Below are 27789 nucleotides of genomic sequence, written 5' to 3'. Positions count from 1 at the left end.
TTAAACATTTTAATTATATTCATTTTAATTATATTGATATCCTTCTAATTCTTATTCATTATCCAATGATTTTATTAGTAGCAAGTTGTTAACCCATTTATATTGATAATAATAATAATTTTATTAGGATAAATATCAAATTCTATTCCTAATATAAAAATATAAAATTTAATTCCTTCCATTTTTATTTTACCACTATAAAAGACCATGTATGCTAGAAGAAAATATCATTCGTTTACCAATTACTCTTTCATTTAATAGCTTTTACAACAATTCTTTTTCTTTCTATGAGGCATCGTTGTAAGAAGGCAACTATCGTGGACACAAATTACCACACTCTCTAACTTTAGTGCTCATCATTCGGAGCTATATAAGATATGTTATCTATGAAGTATTTATAGACTATGGTGTTATCATGTATGCATAAATAAAAAATGTTTCGTATTTAAATTTAAGTTATTTACCTGTTTGTGGTATATTGTAGTGTGAAATTACTTTCAATATGTGTTGTGTAATGATATTATGTTCTAATTTAAGCTTTTACTTTAGAACTGTATTATGATTTTATCTCATCATTTTTTCTTAGATATCAAGTTGACGTATTTTTATTTATTATTATTATTAAAACGGATGTGATATGAAATGTACCCAAAAAAAAACTCTCACATTCAATTTATTTTATTGTAGTCTTCTATCTATTCTATTTATTTTTATTTTCTTTTTATTCATTTTATTTTCTTTTTAAATGTTATATAATTTATTATAATTTATACCAATCTATCTACTAAAGCTACTAAAACTGAGTTTTTCCCTAACTTATGATAGTGAGGTGTCATTTTCTCGTGAATCCATTTTTCCTCCAAAATGATTGCACTATTTCTCTCTTTTAAATTTATTTTTAAAAATTATCTTTAATTGATATAATTATATTATAATTAGTATTTAATAAATGATACATAATTATACTAATTTAAGATAGTCTCTTTATTATAATTATACTAATCTCTTTTAAATTTATTTCAGAAAATTATCTTAATTATAATTATATAACAATATTATACTTAACATTTAATGAATAATTCATAATTATACTAATTTAGAAAAATATCTCTATTTTAATTATATAAAATCAATAACTAATGCGTTAATAACCTAATTATCAATCAGAAATATTTTTAACTATTTTAATTATACTGATTTTAATTATATTGATATAATTCTATTTTTATTTATTATCCTAAAATTTTATTAGTGACAAGTTATTATCTTAATGGTGACCTATATAATAATAATAATAATAATAATAATAATAACAATAATAATAATAATAATAATAATAATAATAATAATAGATAGAAAATTATATTTTAGAGAAATATAAGTTGGTTATTAATAATTGGTTATTAATAATGATAATTATATGATTAATTTTTAATAATTATTAAATATATTTAATATAAATAACCAAGTTTAATAATTAGTTAACAAATGAAAAGAAATATTATTGTAGAAGCAACAATAAATATATATATAAATAACTAATTTAATATTAATGATAATTCAATATATATATATATATATTAATAATCAATTTAATATTAATAACGATAATTATCATTATTATTCAATAATAATAATAATAATAATAATAATAATAATAATAATAATAATAATAATAATAATAATAATAATCATTTTTTTATTAAAACATTCATCTAATTGAATTAATATAAATATTTAATGAAGATAAATGATGGATTTTTTGGCTTGAAGGATTCTTGAAGATTTTAAAGCTGTGAGTATATATTTTTCCTATATTAATATATGCATGCAGGTTATCTCATTTTTTTCATAAATAAAAAATAATATTTACCCGTTAAATTTATTAGTTGCTTAATCGATTCATCTTATTTATTGTGATTGAGATTGATATATAATCATAAAGATTTTTTTTCCTCTATTAATTTTAGTAAAGAAATCCATGACGTAAAATAAAATAAAATAAAGTCAGTATCTACTTTTTTCTCAATATTTTTTATATTTACGGTAAATATTTAATGTAAAAAAATAAATTAATTATGATCACTTTTATTTATTTACATTCATAATAAAATTTAATATAATTATAGTAAGTCTCTATAATTATAACAATTTATATCTATTATTTATATAGCAATTATATTATATATAATTATATATCTCCTCATTTATGTATACTTAGCAAGTATTTCTATTTATATAATAATCTACTTAATATATTAAAATTGGGTTTTTTCTCAACTAATGAGAGTGAGGTGTGAATTCCTCATGAATTCATTTTCCCTCCAAAATAAATGCATTTGATGAATAATGCATAATTATACTAATCTAGAAAAATATCTTCATTATAATTATATAAAATTCATATTTAATACATTATTAAACTACTTATCAATTATCAATCGAAAATATTTGTAATCATTTTAATAATAATAATAATAATAATAATAATAATAATAACAATAATAATAATAATAATATACTTCTACTTAATATACTAAAATTGTATTTTTTCCTAACTAATTGAAGTGAGGTGTCAATTTTTCATAAATTCATTTTTTTCTAAAATGAAAGCACTATTCTCTTTTCTAAATTTATTTTAGAAAAATATCTTTATTATATTTATATTACAATTAACATTTAATGAATAATGCATGATTATACTAATTTAGAAAAAATATATTTATTATAATTATTATATAAAATTAATATTTAATGCATTATCAACTATAACATATATAAGAATGTATATTTTTATTATATAAAAATTGAATTTTTGCACTTCATGATGGGCGTGGCATACTTCTTAGCGTGTTTTTTAATTTATTTTTTATAAATCATTGAATACAATTTATTACAGTAAATTAATTATATCAACTAATTGATTTGATTAGGTATTTAAATATCACACAATTTATTATAATTTATATCAATCAAATAATTGTAATTTATTATATCAATTATTTTAATTCATTAATTTATAAGGTAATAATAACATAGATGATTTGTTACTTATACTAACTAAATACAATAAATACATATTAATTTAGTTAAAAAAATCATTGTCTCCTATGTTTTCCTATTTTTTTAATTCATTAAATCCAATCAATTATAATAAATTAATTATATCAACTAATTAATTTAATCAATTATTTTTTAATTTATTTTTTGAATTCAATAAATCAAATAAAATTAATTATACTAATTATTTGTATTAACTAATTGATTTGATTAATTTTTTAAAATATTTTTTATTTAATTTATTTTATTTATTTAAATATAACTAATTAGTTATTTAATTTTATTAGGATAAATATCAAATTCTATTTCTAATATAAAAATACAAAATTTTATTCCTTCCATTTTTATTTTACCACTATAAAAGACCATATATGCTAGAAGAAAATATCATTCATTTACCAATTACTCTTTCATTGGGTAGCTTTTACAACAATTCTTTTTCTTTCTATGAGGCGTCGTCACAAGAAGGCAACTATCATGGACACAAATCAACACACACTCTTCAACTCCCGTGCTCATCATTCAGAGCAATATATGATATGTTATACATTAAGCATTTATAGACCATGGTTTTATCATGTATGCATAAATAAAAAAAATCTGTAATTAAGCTTAAGTCATTTACCTATTTGTGTGGTATATTGTAGTGTGATATTACTTTCAATTTGTGTTGTGCAATGATATTATGGTTTAATTTAAGCTTTTATTTTAGAATTGTGTTATGATTTTATCTCATCATTTTCTCTTAGATATTAAGTTGATGTATTTTTATTTATTATTATTGAAGCGGATGTGATATACATGATAAAATAGATCATTTGTTATTTATACGTTTATTTTTCTAAAATCTAAATCTGAATAATTATATTTCAGTTTTTCTTATGAAAAAAATATTATTAATAATGAATAATAATTAACCACTAATACTTTTAATCAAAGTGTTTGGATGATTTTTATATTTATTAATATTAATTATTGATTTTTTTATAAATAAATTATATTATAATTTTATATTAGTTCATAATTGATTAATGATTAATGTTCATGAAGCTATGTTACTCTAAATTTTATATTTTATAAATATTTTATTTAAATATAATTTTTTTAACATAAAAATGTATTATTTTTAATAATATCATAATTTTATATTTTTTAATTATTCTAAATGAATATTTTATCAAATACTAATTAAAGTCATTCTTCCATTTGCTTTTACTAATCTATTATCTAACTATTATATAAAATTAAAATCGTTTTAATGAATTTAATATTAAAGTTAATTTGGCTTTTTATTATTTAGAGTGTTTTTCAAAGGTAGTGAAATTCCGTTGATATTGAAATAAAATTACAAAAGGGTACAGAGGGTAGAATAAGTAAAATAATGCGATACCCACATTACAACATCCAAATGAAACAATTTAGGATCTAAAATGTTTATCTTTCTCTTTCTCGTTGTCTATTATATTATATAATCTATCTATTCTATTATATAAAAATCAAATTTTTACCTTTAATGATAGAATCAACGTAGCATGCTTCTATTTTATTTTGTTTAACTCATTAAAGACAATTTATTATGATGAATTAATTATATCAACTAATTGATTTGAATAGATATTTAAGTATCACACAATTTAAAATTATGTATATTAATTATTTGATTTAATTTTTATGATATATAAATTTAAGAAATAAATTAAAATAAGATAATTTATTACTTATTTAAATTAAATACACCAAATATAAATTAATTTAGTTAAAAATTTACTATTTTTTAATCTTCTATACATAAAAATGACAAAACAAAATTATAAAAATAATCTTTTTATCACTTTTGTTATTTTAATTTTATTTTCTTTGCTTTTTTTATGTATAATTTTATTTTATATTAACTTTGTTTATTTAATAATAAAATATACTCATATTAATTCTATCATATAATAATATATTTTTCTCCTATATTAATCGAAGAATTTCAATAGTTATCAACTACATCTAATAGAATGATTAAAAAGTGAGAACTACGAGAAGTTAAATCTAGGTTCAAAATGCTGAAATAAAGAAAAGAAAACAGTGAATATATGATTAGAGAAAAATGTATAATAATGACAAAATATACTAAAATTGGATTTTTTCTCCAACTAATAAAAGTGAGGTATTAATTCCTCATGAATTCATTTTTTCTCTAAAATGAAATCACTATTTTCTTTTTTAAATTTATTTTAGAAAAATATATTTGTTATAATTATATTACAATTAACATTTAACGAATAAGGCATGATTATACTAATTTAGAGAAATATTTTTATTATAATTATATAAAATCAATATTTAATACATTATCAACTTATAAAAGTGAGGTGTCAATTCCTCATGAATTTATTTTCCCTCCAAAATGAAAGCATTATTCTCTCTTCTAAATTTATTTTAGAAGAATATCTTTATTATAATTATATTACAATATTACAATTAGCATTTAATGAATAATGCATAATTATAATAATTTAGAAAAATAAAATAAAGTCCAGTAATTTATCTTCTGACTGCACACGTGTGTAGAATAACTTTTAAGAATGAGTCATGTATAGTAAATACGGTTGATAATTGTAAAACTATATACTAACATTGATATAATATTATTTCAGGTATATGTTTTGCAGGCATCAAAGAAAAGTGTTGAGTTGTTTTTTAGTAGATTTAAATTATTTATTGTTTATTAAAAAATTTTGTGCATTAGAATTCTCTAATAATTTATTATTTATTTTGAGCTAATTTTGATATGTTCTTACTTGACAGTAAAACAACATATAAAAATTTGTTGGTGGGTCTAAGTATTATTAAGTTATTTATGGTCACATTGAGTATATATGTTTGATTTATTGAAGAAAATAGATTACTAAAACCAATTAATAACTATTTTAGAGTTAATATATTTAACAATAGATTAAGAAAAAACAAATAATACATAACATAATATATTTTTATTAATCAAATTATTATAATTTAAATTAATTTTAACAAAATAATTTAAAATTATAATTTTAATCTTATCACGTACATGACACGGGTTAATACACTTGTTAATTATTATAATTTAGTTATTATAAGCATTATAATACGCCATTACAAAAACTCCAATCAATTGTATTTTTACGTACGTTTAGGTTGTTTTTGTTAAGTCATGTGATGTTGTTTATTTCATTGTCTAACATTCTACTATCTTATATTAAGGAGGTTGGATTTAGACACACAATCGAATTAAGAAATTTTATGTCTGACAATACCTTGCTCTCTATATTTATTGAACGATGGAGGCCCAAGTCAAAAAATATTAATACTAAAGACAAAAAATGCACATCAACTTGATTCAAAAAGAGATGCAATACAAACACAATGACAATAACAATTCATAGGCATGTTAAAAACAAAATAGGAGATACAAATAATAACCAAATTTCATTAGTCCGAGAGTTGGAACATCCTCGCCTGATATGACCTTCTTGTCAATATAGACCACATCTCTTCTCCGAATGCTCCACATCATCCATTTTATTCCATAGTCATGTCGAAATTGATCTTCCCTTTGCCTTCCGCCACATGGACAGATTAGACTTAAGCCTTGCACCGTACCATGGGTCCAATATCTTTTTCGTTTGATATCAGTGAAAATTCTATCTCATAAACCTTGAAAACTGAAGACATCTGGTACATGAAATTCAAGAAAGTGTCCCACTCAATGCTCTTTACAGAACATGCCGCAAGTGCATAACGACATGGATAATGCAAAGGTTGGAATAGCCCACATACAGTTGCACGTACGCAAATTGTGCCAAACGTGATAAAAAGTCTGGATCCATCCTTTTAGAGGCTCCACCTCCTCCACACTGAACACCAATGCTCGATAATCACAGTAGGTGACTCTCATCTTCAGTAGGGTCTCTCTATTCTTCTTTATAGCTGCAAACAGATGTTATGAAAATATCTAACCACCTTGCAGTTGAGCATGTGCTTCGTTCGCGACCTTTGCACACAAATAGTTGTTGCAACCTCTCATAAGTTACCCTCACAATAGCCGTCATGGGAAGATTCCTCATTCCCTTTAAAACAATATCGATACATTCTGGAGATTTGTCGTCATGTGACTATTCCTACGACCTTCATCACCATGCTGGAGCCATAATTCCTTTCTAAACTTCGATATCCATTCCAACATATCCTTTGATAACCCCCTCAGGCGTCCATGTACCGCTCACATCCCTTTTTGCTTGGACTATACGCTATATTGATAAGATACAGCTTGCTCTGTGCTTATTTAAACTAGGTCATGAAGTTAGATGCATGTGATGTATATGCAATAAGTATAGCGAGTTGTTGGAGGATGTCAACCACTATTGGGTGCAGTGCATATAGCTTGAGATCTATCAGATATGAAAAGAATATCATGTTGTGGAGTAATGTGCTACCTCAAATTTAAGAGAAAAAAAGACCATGACTCGGTAGACTCAAACTTCACTCGTGCAAAAGCTATAGGCAGAATATTGTTATTATCATCTTGGGTCACAACAATTAGTAGCACACCCCTATATTTGCCATACAAATGTATCCTATCAAATACAAACGGCTTGCAGCACTTAAATGCTTCGATATACGGAGGGAAGGCCTAAAACACCTTATCAAGCTGGCTACAATATCTTTCAATCATGTTCCCATTGTAATAAGGAATAGCAACGCAATCGTGTATGGCACGAGGGAGGCATTGTTGCAAACTTTGTAATAGGATAAAAATCTTGTTATACAACTCTCGGATACTAGAGTTGTTCATCGCCGACTCGTCGCTGTTCTGCTTCTGCTTTCCTGTCGCCATTTCATTCGCCTTAGCCATGTTCCCTTATTTTAGTTGCTATGTTCGTCTGTTTTTGGATCTGCTCCTCTATTTTGGATATGTTCCTGTGTTCTTCAATTTTTTTATTTCGAATAGAATGTTTTTAAGATATTTTGGAATGTTAGTTTGTCCCTATTTTGGTTGCTCTGTTCCTCTATTTTAGATATGTTCTTGAGTTGTTCTTCAATTTTGTTTTATTTCTAATAGAATTTTTTAGTACATTTTCGATTTTTTTATCAGTACGATCCGATCCGTAAAATTTAATAAGAATCTTATCAAAATTTTGGTCATATCCAATTTGATTGGATTCATGTACAATCCTAAAATTTTCATTAATATTTAACGCGAAAAGCTCTAAAATCGACTAAAAATCACATGTCGAAATTCCGAAAGAAATTCTACTATATTTAGAATAATTATACAGTATAATATTTAGCCGTCGTAGTTTGAAAAACAATAAAGACTCATCATTTGTTTTTTTTAACTTTTTTTTTCATGGATTAGTTTTTTTGTTTATTTTATATTCTTTAATTATTGAAAAATAAATTTATAATTTTAGATATAATAATTATGTAATTATAGGTATTACATATATAAAATTATAAAATTATGGATGTTAAGTAAAATAAAGTAATTTTGTGTTATTGTATCCCCAACGTTACTTATTACACAATATGCTTTCCATATTTTTAGAGGCTTAAGATTTACAAATAGTGATGTTCTGCCAATGAGTAATGTTCTCCCAATGAGTATCCATTTCTATTATAAAAAATAATAGAGATGTTATCCCCAAAAATATTTTCGACATATAAACCTGTATTTTATAATTTTTGGACATTATCCATTCAGAGATAAAAATGCACATCAATTTTATATAAAATTTTATATCTTTCTCATGGTTTTCTTTCTTGTCTTTCCCTCTTGCTAAAAAAATGGAAGAAATCCATAGCCTAATTATAGGCGAACTTCAGGGTTATTATTAAGGTGACGTTGCACAATAATATTTATTATGCATCATTAGAAATTTTTTTCTTCTTTACGTATTTTTCAACACAGATAACTCGGTTATTACTATACACAAACGCATTTCTCACCTATCCTTTCTAAAATTTTAACTATTTACACAATAATTAAGTTATCAGTGCAATTAGATATTTTTTAAAAATTAATTTTTATTCAGTTTTTAGAAGAGAAAAAAATAAAAAATAAATAACTTTAATTTTTTAAACCATCAATATCGTAAGAGTAGATATTTAAGTAAATAACTTTCTTAAAAGGTTGACCAAATTTTAAAGAGCAATGCTAGGGAATCAAAAGGGTATTAGCCAAAAATTAACTAAATATTTTTGGGTGAATCCAAAATTTATATGAGATAATATATATGGATGTTTCTTCTGCTAAGTATTAGAATGTTTCTTTTTTATACTAAATGAATGTTCTTTTATATACTTTTCGAATTTTTTTGTATTGCAAATGTGAATGTCTCTATTTTTTTAAGAATTTCATATATTTTTTTAAATTTTATAGATATTTAATTATTTTTGCTAAAATATAATTAGATGTTTCTTTTGTTAAGTATTATGATGTTTTTTTCATATTAAATGAATGTTTTTTTATAATTTTATAATTATGTAGTTTGCAATCTATTTAATCATCAAAACGGCACTTAATATTCTAAAACAGAGAGCAACATCTGCAACAAACCCCTAATTACAAACATGTGTATTGAATACAAAATAGGAACTCTATCGTCCACCATCCTGCACTCTAACATGTCCCCTGCACACTTCGAGTACAAGTCAATCAAACCACATCCTACATGAGAATTCCTATGAAACCTACTATTCTTAATCATCTTAGCATGAAACCGCATCCTCTGCCAAATCCTTGAGGAAAGTAAAGGCAGTCAAAACACTAGCCACAATGAACATGTCAACCTCCAATCCCTTCCGATCCCTCGCGGTGTTGCCCACACACCACAATCATTGATTTCCAAGAAACTTCATCCCTCCCACCAAGCCCCATATCATGAAACAGCCTTTTCGCCTCACACAAGAATCCCTCCTTGCTATAATTCGTGAGCATGGTATTGTTAACAGAAGCATAAGAATCAAACCCACCCATCGCCACGAAGCACAACAGTATTGGTGAAAGAGAGATTTGTGTGTGTGTTGGAGGTGGGTAGGTTAATGTGAGAGAGAAGAGAAAGACTTTTATAGGTTTTAATTAGGTTTATTTAATTAATTTTAAATTTTTAAATTTTAAATTTAAAAAATTTAAAATTAATTATTAATATAAATTAGTGTGATTTTGTTTAGTTTTTGGCTGATAACCTCTTGGTTCCATATACTTTTTCAATTTTAAAACACATATAGCATTTTTTTCTAAGTTACCGTGCACAAGGTCTCAAATTTCTTTTTCTTTGTTCAGTTTTTCAAACTGCACGGTTAGTGCTTGCAGTGGCTAATAAACCCCACCCTAGAAAAGGATTTGAGAATTGAATGCCGAGTCATTGTGAATTCTTTTATACTTAGTTACCTTCGGGCTTTCGCTAGTTTTGTGGTTGTGTTCTATTGCCTTTAGATTATGCACATCAAGTGATGCTGCTAATTGAGATAAATAATTCAAGTTTTCTGTGACCTATTTCAAACATATGTTCGTTGGCTTGCAAATTTAGAATATGTCATCCGCTGAGTTTGTTAATTTGGATTTGGAATTTGGATCGGTGTTTAACTTTATCAATTTTCTTAATTACAAAAATAAAAAGTAAAAAATAGAATAGAAAAAGAAAAAAAAATTACCATCTGTAATAAAGCAGAACCACAATCACAAACCGCTACATTCACAAAACCGAGTTGAATTGAATTACGGCAGGTTGACTTAAACTTCGTAAGCCATCTGTGAAATATAAAACAAAAGTCAAGATAATTTGATACTATATATACAAGATAAAGGATAAGATATATATATATATATGAACAATGTCGTGCACCCTCTCTTGATTGTTTTATGACTTGTTTGTATCATAACTTCATAAGCACTCATGACTCATGTTTAGATGCCATGCGATGCAATACATATACACTCTCATACGTAGTTAGGTACTCTAGCGAATTAACTTACCTTTGAGTTTATTTGGAAAAAAAAAAAAGATAAAAAAAGTGGGCTCCAATTTGTGGAGAAGTAGCTTCAAGTCATTAGGTGGCTAAAGGTACAAAAAATAAAGTCGTCTGCCATTATTGAAAGAAAGAAATGAATTTTGTGGGTGACAAAGGTTTGAACGAGGGTCCCATGTTATCTTTTTACTATTTATTATTAGTAAACATTATTTGAGAAATAATTTTAGTTAATTACAAAAGAAAATGTAAAATTCTAATATTTAGATTAAGTCTTACTTTTATTTTTAATATTTAAAATATTTTATTTTTATCTCAAAAATTTTATTTATTTTATTTTAATTATTTTTTTCAAAAAACATATTTTTAATAATTTTTTTACAAATATAATTAAAAAATAAGATATTTTATTCTTAAAACTTAAAAATTTTACACTAAGTATATAATTTTTATAAATTTTTTGTTAATAACAATTTTTTTTAAATAAAAAAATATTTTTTAATCCAATTTTTAACATACAATTTCTAAATATTTATTTACATGTTCTCACCAGAATAACTGGGATTGTCATTTTCTTTAGTTACAGATTAGCATGTACTTACTGAATAAATTCTTATCTATACCAAATATAGCAAACTTGTTATTTGTTAATATTTCCCCTCTCATTTATCCTTCCAACCAAATACTAAAAGAATTACTACCTTCTTTCCAATTTTCTTCATCTCTCTCCTTCCTTTCAATTTCGTTGTTTGCCTGGGACCTGATGAGGATCAGCAAGGCAAATTAAATGAGCAGAACTCAACCATTAGATATGAAATTATGCTCATGAGTCATGAACAAAATCAGAGAGGTAATAATACAATTTCAGAATTGTTCAAGAATTCTTCTCAGTTCTACAAAGGTGAAAGATCGTACGTAATAGAAGTTTTAAAGTAGCTACAATTTTTCTTTAAGGAATATTAAGAACTAATATTTTTTTATATTTATTTTATATTATTTGAATCAGTACTAATTAATTCTTCTTTTTTTTTTCACTAAAAAAATTTGTCATTAGCCTTTTCATTTTTTTTTTAAATTTTCTATCATTAGATTTGCTTGTGTATATACAGTGTAAGAGAGTATCTTTTTGAGTGACAATAAAAGAACAACACGAATCTAGGTTTCTCTCCTCTTTAATTTTACTCTATTCATCAATCCTTCTTATCATCTTATGTCACTCTTTTAGTAGTAGTGTTTCCTTTCTACAAGCATGTCTCCCTCTTTTCTCTTTAGTCTTTATACATTTTTTAGAGGTTAGAATTTCAAACACAGCAAGAAAAAGGAGAAGAATTTGAAAAGTATAGTATAGTTTATTTTCAATATTTTGTTCTTTAAATCCTTCTGTTTTCGCTTTCTAAATATCAACTCACTAATTACAGCATAAATCTATTTAATATCTACTCCGACACTCTCTTACAAAAATACTATATGCTATTTATATAATAAAATCAGCTATTAAAATCAGTCATTAATATATATTTATATTTCAACATGTATTTCATGTTTACGACTAATTTTAATAGCCGATTTTGTTGATTGTTCTCTTATTATATATGCATGGCCTTCTCAAAAGCAAGGGTGACAGAGTGACAGACAATAAATTAAGTAAACATTTTTTGGAAAGAAACGGTATAATAATCCATGCATGCTCCGATCCTCCTTTTTGGAGATTAATTAGTATAGAAAAGACAAGATCACAAGATATATAGAGAAACATACCTCCATCAGCAGCTAGAAGCTCCTACTAATGATAAAGTGGCTAGAGGGAATCATCCCAAATTCCAATTAAGTTCCAACAATGACTTCAGCGCAGTGAGAATAACAACCTAAGGTTTATAGCAAAACTAGTGCAGAAAAAGTGAGGAATTATTGTATCTGCTCAATTATTGATTAGTAATTATGTTGATGGTCTGTGCCCTGTGGGAGTGGGGACTCATTGGTTGTTGTTATATGTACACAATGACTTGGTGGTGATGATGATGATAGTGAGGTAATTTGTCATCATGTAATTATACTAGCATTACTAGTCAAATCCTATTTTATTCATTAATTTGAAATTACAAATTCGTGATATTATATGATTTTCTCTTAATAAAATCAAATCATATAAATAAATAACAAAAATAAAATTGAAAAAGAGAAAGAAAAAAGAACAGTAAACTAATATAGAAAATGTAAAATACTTTTCAAAGATTTAACCAATAAAAATTTCTCAATAAATTTCAAATTATGACAAAAATTAAATATCCCGACATAAAAATTTTGTATTTACTTTATGTTGGGATACTTTTTCATGATTTAAAATTTTTTAAGATGGATATTTTTGTCATTTAATTTTTCAGTGATATTTTTACTAGTAAATAAATTTTTTAAGAATGTCTTTATAGTTTACTCAAAAAAAAAGAAAGAAAGAAAATAAAATAGAGATTAAACTATCAAAAATATCTATAAATTATCAAAATATTGACAGAAGTATCTTCTGTATTTGTCGACAATAAAAATATCTTCAAAATATTTTATAATGGAATAAAAATAACCAAATTATACAATTTTTTTATAAGCGACAGATAACTTTTGACCACTTGTGCATTTGATTCGAAATTTTGTGAAAATATTTTGATAAAAAAGGACTAAAATTTAATCTTTAGATTTTTTTCAAAAAAATATTTTTGGCCATTTATAAAAAAATAAAAAATATACACTTAATGTAAAATCACCAAAATTTAAATATAAAAGTATATTATTTTTCTAATCATGTTTATAAAAAATTACATTAAAAGGTGGTTTTTAAAGTCTTTATTAAAGAATATATATTCAACAGTTAAGTATTTTTGTTGTATTTTTGAAATATTTTAAAGGTATTTTTGTTTTTAAAAAAAATTAAAAAATACTTTTGTCAGTAATTTTATAATTTAAGACATTTTTTATTTTAAAAATTTAATTTTAATATACTAATAAAATAAAATATTTTATATAATTATTTAATTATATCTGTATTTTTTAAATAATCATTTACGTAAACGATGACCAATTTTTGAATTAGCAATGGACACTATACTTTATATTATTTTTTAAAAAGCATACTCTATCTAGTCTGTGAATCGGGCTTGGGTTAATTTTTTTTCTTTTCATTTGGTTTGGTTGAACCAAAATATTAGGGTTATTATCTTATGGCTAAGGGAGGAAGTGGAATGGGTTATCCAGTGAGAACTTATGACTCAGACTGCAACAAATTCAGTAAGGCAAAAATATATCTATTGACTAAACTTGTACTAATTTAATTTAGTTTTTCAGATTCAATTATTTTAAAAAAAATTTAGGACCAACAATTTTATTAAAATTTGGTCTGTATTTAACTAATAAAAAAATTAATTTTATATTATTAGATATAATTTTATATTATTAAAAATACTAATAAATTAATTAATAATTAAAAATTATAAAATTTACTGATTTTCTAACCCTTTTCTTATCCTAATATTATTATAGTACAATTGAGATCGAGGAACTAAATTGATAAAAATAAATCAGAGAAATTACTATAGGATTTAATCAAATCTATTAGCAAAATATAATGATAAAACTCATCGTGCTAACATGGATTGGATTAGCCCAAATAAAAACTCCCGCCGCACCTTATACAGTGTTATTTGTTGGTTTTTGTTTATTTAAATAATTTTTTTATGTATCAATTTAAATTGAAATACAAAAATTTATTATTTTGTGTATTAAATTTTGTTTTTGATTGCAAAAATTATATTTTTATGTTTTTTGGTGATTGTGCCAAAAAAATAAAAAATATTTATTTTGTCATTTTTGTTGTTATTGTCAATAAAAATATATCAATTTTTTCTTATATTTTTTCAATCAACCATTATCAGCGAAAATGAATTTCTTTTTTTATTTCTTCTGATAATAATCAAGAAAATATATAAAAGAATTTAATTTATTTTTGCTAGTAATTACAACAAAAATGACAAAAACTTCTGTTATTTTTGCTAGCAATACTAACATAAACCATATAATTTACAATTTTATTTTTGTCAATAAAAATATAACTAAATATACAAAACGATAAAATTATGTATTATAATTTATTTAAATAAATAATTAATTTATTTTATTTAAATAAAAGGCGGCTATTTGTTTCGTTATATTTATCTTTTATTTAACTTTTCTACTTTATTAGTTTATCTCTGTCAAAACAAAAATACTTGGCTCGGCCTAACCATTTCCACACTAGCTTATGAAGCACATACTTCTTTGATTTGTGATTTGTTATGTCTGTGTTGCACATATTTTAAAGGTTTAATTATTCTATAGGTCTCTATAATTTTACCAAATTTTTAATTAGGTTCCTATATTTTTTTTCTTTTCAATGGGTCCCTATACGTTAATTTTTTTTTTAATTAAGTCCCTGCTGTGAGTATAACGTTTAAGATAACAGAATATTTTTGGTTAAAAACGAATATTCTTATTATTTAATTGGAGTGGTTAGCTGAACAAACATGTATTTATTCAAAATACCCAAAACACCTCTTTCACTTTATCCCAAAGAAGAAGAGAGATGTCACTAGCGATTGAGAAGAAGACTTCGCCGGTGAAAGAGACAGAGATAGCGGCAGAGTCTCAGATCACTGGCGAGGAGTAAGGAGGAGTTCGCCGGTGATAGTGACAGTGACGATCCAGAGGATGATAGTGAGAAGAAAGAAGAGGTGACGAAGAAGAAAGCAGATTTTCTGCTCTGTTTCTGGCAAACAGCATAGATGAAGAATAAGAAATCAGAGACAACGCCGGCTGTGCATGCAAGCTTCTGGTCACAAAATAAATTTTATTTTGTTCTTTTTTTTTTAAACTCAGTAAATTCTTTTATTTATTATTTATTTTTGTTCAGAAAGAGAAAGAGACGATGGTGATGGTGGTTAAAGCGGCTAAGAAGAAGAAGAATGGCAGCGGTGAGTGGTGTTAAGAGCAAGAAGTCAGAGGAGCGGCGCAGAGAAGTGAGAGAAGGGCCGTGGTGCTGCTGCATGCAGAAAAAGCTTTTGGTAAAGAGAGATCGGAGCAGAAAGACAGACGACGCCGCTGATGGAGGTTTTGTCTCAGCGAAAAAAAAAGGTTTTTTTTTGTCAACACATTTTTTATTTATCAAGAATTGATTTATTTACTACAAAAAAAACTGTTCTAATTTTTTTTTTCAAATTTGCTTCTGTTTTTTTTTATGAAGGTTGAGGATCTGTTTGTGTTTGAGTGATGGTTGATGGCGGTTAGGTATAAAGTAGTGGTGAACAGTTTCAGGTATTTTGTTTCTGGATTAGTGATAGCCGGATATCAATTGGTGTATGATGTATATGGTTGTGTTTGGTTGAAGTTGTGGATTTTAAATTGGGTGCGTGGATTTGAAACTTTTTATGGTTTGGGTGGTTTTGCTCTTTGATTGGTTTTGGTTCGCGTATGGACTGTGAACGTCTGAACGATGTTGATGATGATGCAAATTTTTTTTGTACAAATTAAACACTAAATATATCTAAGTACAAAACTGAAATAAAAAATTTAAATTAATAGTTAATTGAGTTTTTTATCAAAAGAGGTTCCTTGACTTTGAGTTATAAGTTTGTGGAAGATGAAAACTGGAAATGAAAAACAGAGAAGAAGAGAAACCTCAGATAAGTCAGAAACATAGAGTGTTTATAGGTGGAAGATAGGGGTAATTACGTCATTTCACAATTTACTAACGTTTTTTGTGACGTTAAATGTTAACAGGGACTTAATTGAAAAAAAAATTAACGTACAAGGACCCAATTGAAAAGAAAAAAAGTATAGGGACCTAATTGAAAATTCGGTGAAACTATAGGGACCTGCAGAGTAATTAAACCTATGCTTATTAATATTTCTTTTGTATTTTAACAGTATCTTAATAAAAAATAATTTTTTATAAATATGTTTAGTTACACCTAAATACTATTATGTATTAGCATAGTTATAATTATGAGTAAATAGCTAAATTGGTCCCCGAAAGATAACCCAATCTCCAAATTAGTCCTCGAAAAAATAAATTAATCAAGAATGTCCCCAAAAAATTTAAAATTGGTAGCGTTAGTCCTTCCGTCAAATGTTTGAGTAACAGCGTGAACATCTGTTTACCTGACCATTAGTGTGACACATCAGCCAAACTTTAAACGGCGTCGTTTTCTTTACTCCTCCTTACAACGCTTCAATTTTCATCCCTATTTTGTTACATCTCTCTATTTACATTCTTCTTCTGAAAAGAAAAATCTCTGTAATCCCTTCGTCTTAGTTCTTACCTCCACGAAGACGAAGCATTGAATGGCGACTACCAGGCTAGACCGACGATGACATTGTGCTGGAGTTGCAGGTGACCGATTTTTGACAACCTTGGTCAACCGAAAAGGGCACTCTATCGCCTTGCGTGAGAGGTAGGTTACCTCTCTTTTTGTTATTTTCTGAGATTGATTGTGGTTTTATCTTCTGATGAATGTGCTTGTATGATCGTTGGAAATTCATTATTACTGTTGTAATGTTAGGGTTTAGGAGAATATATTCATGCTTAGGGCTTTGTTGGTGATCCATGAATGACTTTGTTTTTCGAGTTTTGAGAACAATGTTTGTGCCCTGTATAGCTGCATGTGTGTGTTTTATTTTTATTTTGGTAGTTGTTGTTGAATCTGCTTTGCCTGTTTATGAAAAAAATTTCAATAGTTGTGTGTGTTGCTGTTTTGGTTGCAGATGGAAGGTCCCCCTATGACCTTTGTATTTCACCATGGTGGAAAGTTCAAAACAGATAAATCAGGATATCTGTGTTATGAACTAGATAACACTGAAGTATTAATGGGTGTAGAAGCAGACACTCTAAACGTGTTTTTTGTGAAGGAATACTATAAGGAGCTGGCATATGCTGAGATGAACTCCTGGCATCAGTTCCACACAGATTTTATGTCTGGCATTTGTGGAGGAACTTCTCTAAACAGTGGGGTAGCATCGAGCTTAAAGACTTGGTCTAGGAGTGTGCAAGATCAAGGACTCCATTTGAGTTTGAAAGGAATAGAACTAGAATCAAGAGGATTAATCAACAAGCTTGGGAATATTTAGCCAAGTGGCCGAAAGAAGCCTGGACAAAAGCCTATTTCAGTGAAAGGCCAAAGGTAGACAACATATGCAACAACGCTTGTGAATCCTTCAATGCAAAGACCAAGCATGAAAGAGGAAAGCCTATTCTGAGCCTGGCAGATGAGGTGCGAAGAATGGTTATGAAGAGCATGACTGACAATAGACTGAAGCTAATGAATTATCAAGGAATACTTACTCCGATTCAGCAAAGTAGGCTAGAGTCTCTTACTAAATTATCCAGAAACTGGGCTCCCCACTAGTCGGGTGATGCCAAAGAGGTCGTGTACAAAGTTCAAGGATGGCCAACTAATATGGTGGTAGATTTGGGTAACTATACTTGCTCCTGCAGGTTTTGGCAGTTGACAGGTTCAACTCCTAACTCATTTCTAGTTTTAGATACATACCATATTTCGTACTTCAATGAATGAAATTTGTTTTTGTGAAATTTATAGGAATGCCTACAAGGCACGCAATATCCGCCATTCAATAAAAATTGATAAGAGGCCTGAGGAGTATTGCCACGAATGGTTGACTATGGAGGCGTACAGAAGAACGTACTAATTCAATGTGAATCCCGTCAAGGGACAAGAGCTATGGGAGAAAACTGGTTCTCCTGCACCTGTTCCACCTTTAATAAAACCTAAACCTGGAAGACCAACAACAAAGAGAAGGAAGGACAAGGCTGAAGGACCCACTGGCACGAAGACAAAGATGAAAAGGAAGTATAATCCAATTCGGTGCATGTACTGTGGAGAGGTAGGCCACAACAAGAGAACTTGCAGCAAGAAAAAGCAAGACGATGCTCAAGAGAAGGCAAGGCTAATGCAATTGCAGCTTGCAGTTGTGCCACCACCACAAGCTACACCTGATCCGGAAGCAAAAAACGTAAATGACACTCAGTCTATTCAGACACTCCCTGCAGTAGCACCAGCTGCTCCAGATGAACAGACTGAAATTCATGTTAGTCAGGATGCTCAGCTTCCACTGACACAACAATCACAGACCTCAACCAATGTTACTCAGGTTATCTTGTATTTAGTAATAGTTTTAAATTGAACATTAGTAACTTGCATCTGCTGAATATCACTGTTTGTAGTTCATTGCCAATCTGTTTTTGTTTGAGACAATGATGATAACTGTTTGATGCAGACTAGAGGTAGAGGAAGACCTCCAAAATTCCATGTCACCAGGGCTAGGGCAAAGAGAAATGCCTCTCCAAAGCCTGTTGCTCCAGGACCAGTTGCAGTATCTGCTGAAACGATCAAGGGTAGCAGTTCCGCAACAGCCAAGAAGCTTGCTAGCTTCATGACATTTGTTCCAACTCCGGGTTTCAAACCTCCCAGAAAAAAAAGACATGGAATAAATTGAAGACTTAAAGACATGAAATATAGGGCAATTAGTATCTGTTATTTTGTCAGGGCCAAAATTTGCTATTTGTAAACACTGTGGTAGTTGTGGTATATTGGATAGCCCTGTTTTTTGTATAGCCCTTTGTGGTATATTGGTATTTGACTATCAGCTTCTATTTTTGTGTTATTATCATGTTAAAACAATGTTGTTATTTGAATCTGAGACAATGAAAACTGGTACACCATTGGTGATGTTATGCTATTCCTAGTTCAGTTAATTTTAATTCTATTTCTTTTGATTTGCTTAAATTATGTTATGATCAATAAAAATGGTGCATGTAGAGAACTTTTTTAATAGTAAAAAAACATGAACATGGCAGATCTACAGGTTTACTCATAAGTTTGTTCATATTAAAATAAAGGTTTACAACATCCACATTTTCACAATAACTGCTTCACTTGCCACTAAAGAACATACACATAATCATAAAAATCACAATTACAACTATTAATCCAAAATACAGTTGCATCCTAAGTGCTCTAACTTCGGCTTCTAAGCTCATCATTCTCCATGATAGGTTATGGTTCAAGACAACAACATCATTCTCCATTTCTGCATCAGTTTTAACATCTCCTAAGTGCTCTAATCCTTCATACTCATCATCCTCAGCCCACCTAAAGTAATTGCAGTGGCTGCCCTTCTATAAAACATTAGGTTACAAAAATGTCAAAATCCCACGCAAATTATTAGAAGCTTCAAGAAGACTATATTCATAATTCATCCTGTATCTTGGACAAGCATGGAGCAATCTATCTGGATTTTCTTTTGTCCCAAACTTCTTGATCACTGTCTTCAGCCCACAAAAGTACACTTGGTCGGTGTTCTTCCTCCGCCACCGCAGCGACGAGCTCGAAGCATGGCTTCCGTGTGATTGCGACAGTTGTCGACTGCGACCCCACCTATGCTACCCATCGTGCAGTTGCTCAACAATTTCGGCCTCTGCAGATTCAATCTAACGCTGCAGCAACAATGGCATTTCAGAAGAAGAAGGGATTAGGGTTTACAGACATAGGACTAGTTTGACATAAATAGTGAAACATATCTTGTCACTAGCCACTCTGCACCAAGTTGGCATGCTAATATGCCACACTGACGGCCACATAAGCAACCGTTAACGACGTCAATGATGGAATTAACAGAAGGTAGACAGAAGGACTAACGTTACCAATTTTAAATTTTTCGGAGACATTCTTGATTAATGTATTATTTCGGGGACTAATTTGGAGATCGGGCTATCTTATCTTTCGGGACCAATTTGGCTATTTACTCTTATAATTATTCTTAACATTTATTCTTGAAATGAATTTAGAAATAATACATATTATTAAAATAAAAATATTAAAAATAATTAAAAAATTAATTTATTTTTTAATATCAATAAAATACAAAAATATAATTTACTTAAAAAAATTTTATATTTTATATTCCTGTGTTTTATAAAAATTTTAAATTTATATGTTCACGTATTCTGTATCGTGTCATATCTTTTATCCGGGCATTATAGACACTAACAGATATTATCACATATTAAATTATCTTATGGCATTGTTAAAAAATTTAGAAAATATTTATTTTACCAATTTTATAATTCAATGATATTTTTGCTGGATTACTCCTTAAATAAAGTGGAAATTCATGTGAAGTCAATTTTACGTAAAGTTGATATAAGAGAGTTGTTAGATAAAAATTTAGTTAAATCAATCAAATTATCTAACGACTCTCACGTATTAACTTCACGTGAAGTTAACTGCACCTGAGTTTTAACCATAAATTAAACTCTTCTACAATGAAAAGGTTAGTAAAATAATAAAATAATATTTTAATTACTTTTGAATAAGCATGCATTACCGTACTAGATTCTTTTTCCCTTAGTCCCTTAGCCATGGCCTAGGATTCACTCAGCGCGTCCTCAAGACCCACTCTGAGTCTCTGACCCTCACACAGTCACACTTGTACACCCGCACGGTGGCCTCTTCTCTCTTCGTACCGCCATCCCTACCCTCTCTTCGTTCCGTTGTGTAGAGGTAACCAACATGTTCCGCAGCCATTTTTTTCCAATTCTCTTTTTGTTTGTTTTGTTAGCTTCCATTTTCGTTTTTATTGTTCCTATTTTTTCTGCGTTTGCTTTATTTTCATTCCAAATTATTGAATTTAATCTGCCATATGCATTATTCACTCTCCGCCGGCCTCCATAGATCTCCTACTCCTCTTTGTTCTCTGCTCCTGCACCGAGTCCCCATTGGATATGCCTCTGCAGGTATTTCTATTGTTTTTTGGTGTTTTTTGTTTATTATTTGGTTGAATTATGTTATGATTATGTAAATTTCCAGAATTCATGATTATGGATTTTTAACTGTGTGAACTATGCTGCTGTTATTTTCTACTTTTTGAAATTAAAGCTTTAATTTATATTTATATATAAATGCTTCTAATTTGTTTGATCAAGTTGTACTTAGTGAGATAATAACCTTTGATTGTATTGTTAACCATCCTTTATGCTCTGATCATCATTAAGTAGGTACAGAAGTACATGGATTTTTTATGTCTAGGAGAGTCATTAGTAAGAATACAAACTGATCTAACGGAAAAATTATCCCAGATGAACCATATTCAATAGATATTAAATTTTCCTGAAATCAAGTATCAAAATTTTCCCCTAAATTCATGTTTTCATCCTCTCCTTGACTTGCTTCCTTAGTTTTCCACTCTCCGTCCATTTTCCCTCACTTTCCCTCCACCACCTCGCGAACGCTCCCACACTTGCTGGCCACGAGGGGCCTTCCGAGAATGGGGAGAGTACGAGGAGGCCGTGAAGCGGAAGGACCTTGCCGGAGCCCTCAAGTTCCTCAAAACTCTCGAGGCTCAAAACCCAATTGAGCCATCAAGCGATGCTTCAATCACTGAGTCTACTCAGTCCCGGTTCCGCGAGTTGGAGTTGTTTGGGCCGCAAAAGGATTGGGAGGTGCTTGACACATGCTTGAATGCTGATGACATGAAGCTTGTTGCCAATGCGTACAGGTTCCTCAAGGATCGGGGTTTCTTGCCCAATTTCGGAAAATGCAGGAACATTGGTAAGTTTTTATTTTTCTTTAAGTTTCATTTTTATTTACAGTTTTTCATATATGATAATATCAAAATTGAGAAGGGGGAAAAAGTTGTTTTGTTCTTTTGATCTTTGAGTTGTTCAAAATTAATAGGCTCTTAGGCTACACTTTAAGCTGATTTTATATATATTTACATGAGTAATGCTACACATCCAAATTCTTTTATAAACCAAGTCCAACCAAGTTGAACAATAAGACTTGGAATAATGCTAGTCATAATTGATTTTTATTATCTTAGACCAACTTGGTTAGCCTTAGTTAACAAAAAAACTTGGATGTGTAGTATTATTCTATTTATATTATGTACAGAAAATATGCAGTACATAAGCAACTCTGTTAGCTTTGCATTTGGATCATAGCATCAATGACATCCTTTCCTTTTTCTTATAGATTATATATCCTAAACAAATGAATAGTTTGTTAGGATTTTATACTGAAAGTGTAAGTGCAGATGATTTCTAGATAGATATCTAATTGTGTATTGTTTTATCATTAAAAGTAACTATGTTCAAACTCACTTTTTGAATATTTGCCTAAATGCATGAATCTAATTACATAAAGTGCATCAAAATTAATCTCATTTATTTATTCACCTTTCGAATATGTGTGTCAAGAGTTTGGTAGTAGAAGGCTTTTGGGAGTTTGAAGTGCAAAACCTTAAATTTGTTTGATGTGTGTACAGTAACTAATGCTGTTATTTGGTACCACCATAGATTTTTCCTTTTATTTGTCAAATTTTAGATTACCGTAAAGTATGAATTGCCATTTATAAGTTGTACTTTTTCGGATTTCCTCAGCATTGTTCTGTTGAGTGTGCTAACTCTTTCACATATATGATGTATTCAAAGTTTCGCTTCTAATGAGACTGGAATTCTTATTCTATAAATGAATCAAAGCAAGCTTTTCCTGCTACACAGGCATTTTTTTTTTAATTTTACCAAGTTTGATGTTTATTTTACATGGTTTGTTCTCTTGTTAGTTGTTTCATAATCACTATTGTTATGATGATGGTGTAAACTTTGGTAAAGCTTATGCTTAGAATTGTTAGAATTTCTCAGACTTTTCCTTAACTTCCTTTTCGGTTTTCATCTTCTACAGTTTTGGAGGGTCCAAGGAACATAACACCAGATGTCTTGAGCTCTTCAACTGGCTTGGAAGGTGTGCATATGAACAGGATAAGTTCTCACAGCTGTAAATTGCTCAATGTCCTGTTTCAGTCATGTTATAGAGAAATGAAGATTACTTATTCACAGTTATATACAGCTGGAAAAAAAATGGCTATACGATATAGTTCTCCCTTGCTTTGTTTTTTGTACAGTGACTAAACTTGCTCCAAAGAAGTGGGGTCTTTCGCCTAGTTCAAGCACTGCCTTGGTTGCTTTTCTTGGTGGAGTGTCCTTTCTCATTTCACAAGGTATTGACCTCAGGCCCAACCTTGCAGTTATATTAGGTCTAGCCTTTGCAGATTCTGCATTCCTTGGTGGTACTTGTTTAGCTCAAATCTCAAGTTACTGGCCACCATATCGACGGCGTATTCTCATTCATGAAGCAGGACATCTCCTAACAGGTAGATTCTGTTGTTTTTCATGGGCTTTAGATGTTAAATACTGCACATATTCTTTGTGCATGACGTCTTACAAGGTTCATCTCTAATGAAATTTAAGCATATCTGATGGGTTGCCCAATTCGAGGAGTAATTTTAGATCCAATAGTTGCAATGCAAATGGGCATTCAAGGACAGGTATCTTTTTCCTCCTTTATTCATCATGCAACATTTTGTTGCTTCTAACAGTTTACTTTTGTGGCATCATAGTATATTATTTATGTCTGATGTGTTCTTGCTTTTGAGTAAAATACTTGGTGCTATCTTTGTTTTCCTGTCTCTCATCCCTCCTCTATATATTCGTCCTTTCTTCTTCTATGTTATTTTCTCCTTCCCCTCATTACTGTCCGTTTGCCCTTGATCAATTTGATGATATAAATTTTAACTGCCTTAAATGCGCTTTGACGTAGAATGAAATTCCTTGTTAACCACTTCTCGTGATGCAACACACACTTTTGAACAAAGTTTGTAAAAAAATGAAAGATAACCACTTCATGTTAGAGTGTATACTTGTTTTGTAAGTAAAATGACGTTCAGTGGTCATATAGCAATGTCATCAGTAAGACAATAATGGATTATTTATAGTAGCTTGCACTTGTATACTTAGAACAACAACAAAGGCTTTTCCAACTGATTTGATACAAATATAGATTCTATTGATCCTTGTTTTTTCTTTTTTTTTTCCCCCTCATATCAATATGCTTTCCATATAATAGTTTTTCCGTTAAGTATTAACATAGGTTTAGTTGCAGTAAATTCGTATTTTTTTAGGCAGGGACTCAGTTTTGGGATGAGAAGGTTGCCAGCGATCTCGCTGAAGGCCGACTTGAGGGCACAGCTTTTGACAGGTGAATATACCTTTATACCAGACCCTAATGGCACTTATTTATGTATTCAATTTGACAAGTATTTTATTTTGTTTCTAATATAGTGGGGAATAGCATGAACAAGGCTCTTTTTATTTATTTTTTCTATGAAAATTTAAAAGAAAAATCTCACAAGTGTTGGTCTATATTAAAAATTTACGTAATATTTTTTTATTATGAGAAATGGAAAGTTGGTAAGGTTGGAGTGTATACATGATACTATACTAAGAATTAATTTATGATACCATGAATGCTTTCTGTATCCATTTTCTTTATTAAAATTTAATATGTAGTGTCCCTTGTATCTCTATTATGTTTGTGAGGCTGTCCTAAGCAGTACAGATGAGTTATTCGTATGATTTAATGGTATATAAGTTAGGAAGGATTTACTTTGTCTGTTTTTCATTGAGTTACATAACATTAAACGAATTTGGTATTGTTATATTTGCTCATGAATCTATAAAACATCTTTCTTTTATCTTTCGTTTTAAAGGTTGATATCTCTTTTTGATATGAGAGGGAGGTGTCTGATTCTGTTAATCCTCCAAACTAGGTTTAATTATTGTATAAATTTCTATAACTTCACCAAATTTTCAATTATGTTCTTAAAATTTAAAAGTTTGTAAGTATTTTTCTATATTGGATACAAATTTTCAATTATATCCCTACTAACAGTTGTCGCTGAAAGGAAAAAGAAAAAAGAAAAACGAAGATTTTCTTAGAATATTCCATCCTTCATGAAACGCAGAGCCTATATATATGTGTTGGAATAGGAAATACAGATTAGAAGTGTGTAAAATAATGCATGTAAATATACGCAAATACATGATGACTGGTTTTTGGTGTTCAAAGAGCATTTTTGTTCCACAAACTGTAATAAGAAAGTTAAGTTGATTTTGTTAGTAACTCTGGATTTAGTTATCAACCTGTTATATATCTTATAGACATACACACATAGTTGCTAAAATGTTCACTCTTATGATTCCAGTCCTGGTCAATATCTGTGTGTCCAAGAACAAATTTTCCTTCTCAAGAACTGGCTCTACTTTGACAAGATACTAAGCAGAAAAATTTGATTGTCTGGAAACTTTTGAGCTGATCCTTTCCCGTCATGCACATTTTCTGTTTTCTCGACTTTCTCTTTTTCACTAAGGATTCATGTGTTACTAATGTAGTATGTAATTCGTGGTTTAGGTACTGCATGGTACTTTTTGCTGGCATTGCAGCTGAAGCTCTTGTTTATGGTGAGGCAGAGGGGGGAGAAAATGATGAAAACCTATTCAGAAACATCTGTCTTCTTTTGGAGCCCCCATTATCTATAGCTGAGGTATCTCCACAGTGCACAATTGACGTGTTCTGATGGTATATGTTCATACATGATACTGAAATTTTAGCCTTAATGTTCTTGCCTTGAGCAGATGTCTAATCAAGCAAGATGGTCGGTTTTGCAATCTTATAATTTGCTCAAGTGGCACAGAGCTGCGCACCGAGCTGCCGTTAAAGCATTGGAAAGTGGTGCCAGTCTGAGTGTAGTAATTAGGAGGATTGAGGAAACTTTGTATTCCAACAAATGATCCTTGGAAATTCAGAATTATAGACAAACACATTTATGTTCAACTTACAAGGTTAGCATCTCTTCTCATCTTTGTCACCAATATTGAGTGTGCATTCACAATGGCTTTATTTCTTAGTCTTACAAGTACTTTGCTTTGTTTATTTTCTCGTGCAGGGTTTTCACAACCGATCTGAAGTGCAGCTGGTTTTACTGGTCTGCGTATAGTTTTCAGATGCCCTCTATTGGACCTTGTATAGGATGAAAGAGTGCTATGCTGCAAACAATTGAAGAATTTCAGCTTCAGCAAGTGACCTCTTTGTTCACTTCGGTGTTCACACTGAGACATGAGCCATTCCAAAAGTTGCACCTCGCTTGGCTAAATAATACTTGGAACAATATTTGATACATACGGAGAAGTAACCAATAGTCTGTTAGTTGAATAATTTGGAGCATGCTTAAGGTTTATTTTATTTCACCAGAAATATTGGCCGTGGTTGAAATCAATCTCGAGTTTGTTTGTAAATAACTATTTAGGGCAACTATTTATATCAATTGGTATTTCATAAGATTGTTGACATAGGTATGTGAATCGTTTTACCCCTAGTTAGAACATTCCATTTCCCCTGAATTAATTTTCTCTTCAAACACTCATTATCATTATGGCAATTTTTTTTTTTTTTTTTTTTGCATTAGCACATGGTGGTCGTTATAGTTGTTAAATGTTGGGTCTGGGGCTTTGATGTCTTAGGTTGAAGTTCAGAAATTAGAATTGAGATGGATGGCATGTATTGAAGTCATTGAAACAAAGTAACTTTTTGTTCGAGGCAAACAACCTGTAATTCCCATATTGTCATATTGATATGGAGTTTGTATATTATATTTAAGCTAGACAATTGGTCATGTTCAAATCTAAACTGAGTTAGACTAATTTTTTTATTTTTATGTTGGCCTATATTCTCTCTCATTACGTTATTTGAGCTATGAATTCAATTTTAATTGTTTTATAACTAACTAATCCTGAAGATTTGA

At 29.0% G+C, this 27789-nt stretch overlaps 2 protein-coding genes across 9 annotated transcripts in view; one reads left to right on the top strand and one right to left on the bottom strand.

Moving 5' to 3' along the window:
- LOC112736611 (uncharacterized) overlaps positions 1-13081 on the bottom strand; it is a 41915-nt gene extending 28834 nt beyond the window's left edge. For 3 of the 7 annotated variants that reach the window (XM_072214527.1, XM_072214539.1, XM_072214533.1), the window contains exons 1-3: positions 12817-13016; positions 11760-11818; positions 10744-10840 (exon numbers count right to left, since the gene is read on the bottom strand). The gene's annotated coding sequence lies outside the window, so the exon portion shown is untranslated. Of the gene's footprint in view, positions 1-10743; positions 10841-11759; positions 11819-12816 lie in introns of all 7 variants that reach the window. The other 4 variants (XM_072214541.1, XM_072214550.1, XM_025786165.3 and 1 more) reach the window with 2 other exon arrangements.
- Positions 13082-21463: 8382 nt separating this feature from the next.
- Positions 21464-27388, top strand: LOC112736591 (uncharacterized). 2 transcript variants are annotated; one of them, XM_025786118.3, is made up of 10 exons: positions 21464-21656; positions 21828-21889; positions 22331-22703; positions 23835-23894; positions 24055-24303; positions 24401-24477; positions 25111-25187; positions 26400-26532; positions 26624-26830; positions 26935-27388. In XM_025786118.3, the coding sequence occupies exons 2-9, from the start codon at positions 21878-21880 to the stop codon at positions 26777-26779; spliced, it is 1137 nt and encodes a 378-aa protein (XP_025641903.1). In that variant the 5' UTR covers positions 21464-21656; positions 21828-21877; the 3' UTR covers positions 26780-26830; positions 26935-27388. The 2 variants fall into 2 exon arrangements, with proteins under 2 accessions (XP_025641903.1, XP_025641896.1); XM_025786111.3 differs by having other exon boundaries at positions 23835-23927.
- The last annotated feature ends 401 nt before the right edge of the window (positions 27389-27789 follow it).

This window comes from Arachis hypogaea, chromosome 2 (assembly GCF_003086295.3).
Source record: "Arachis hypogaea cultivar Tifrunner chromosome 2, arahy.Tifrunner.gnm2.J5K5, whole genome shotgun sequence".
Classification (NCBI taxonomy): domain Eukaryota; kingdom Viridiplantae; phylum Streptophyta; class Magnoliopsida; order Fabales; family Fabaceae; genus Arachis; species Arachis hypogaea.
Note: the sequence above shows the minus strand (reverse complement) of the source record. Positions and strands in the feature narration are given on the sequence as shown.

Excerpts from the sequence above, each read along its gene's own strand:
- LOC112736591 (XM_025786111.3), top strand. Across the intron at positions 24,304-24,400 it reads AGCAGGACATCTCCTAACAG|CATATCTGATGGGTTGCCCA; the intron begins GTAGATTCTGTT and ends ATGAAATTTAAG. Across the intron at positions 24,478-25,110 it reads AAATGGGCATTCAAGGACAG|GCAGGGACTCAGTTTTGGGA; the intron begins GTATCTTTTTCC and ends GTATTTTTTTAG.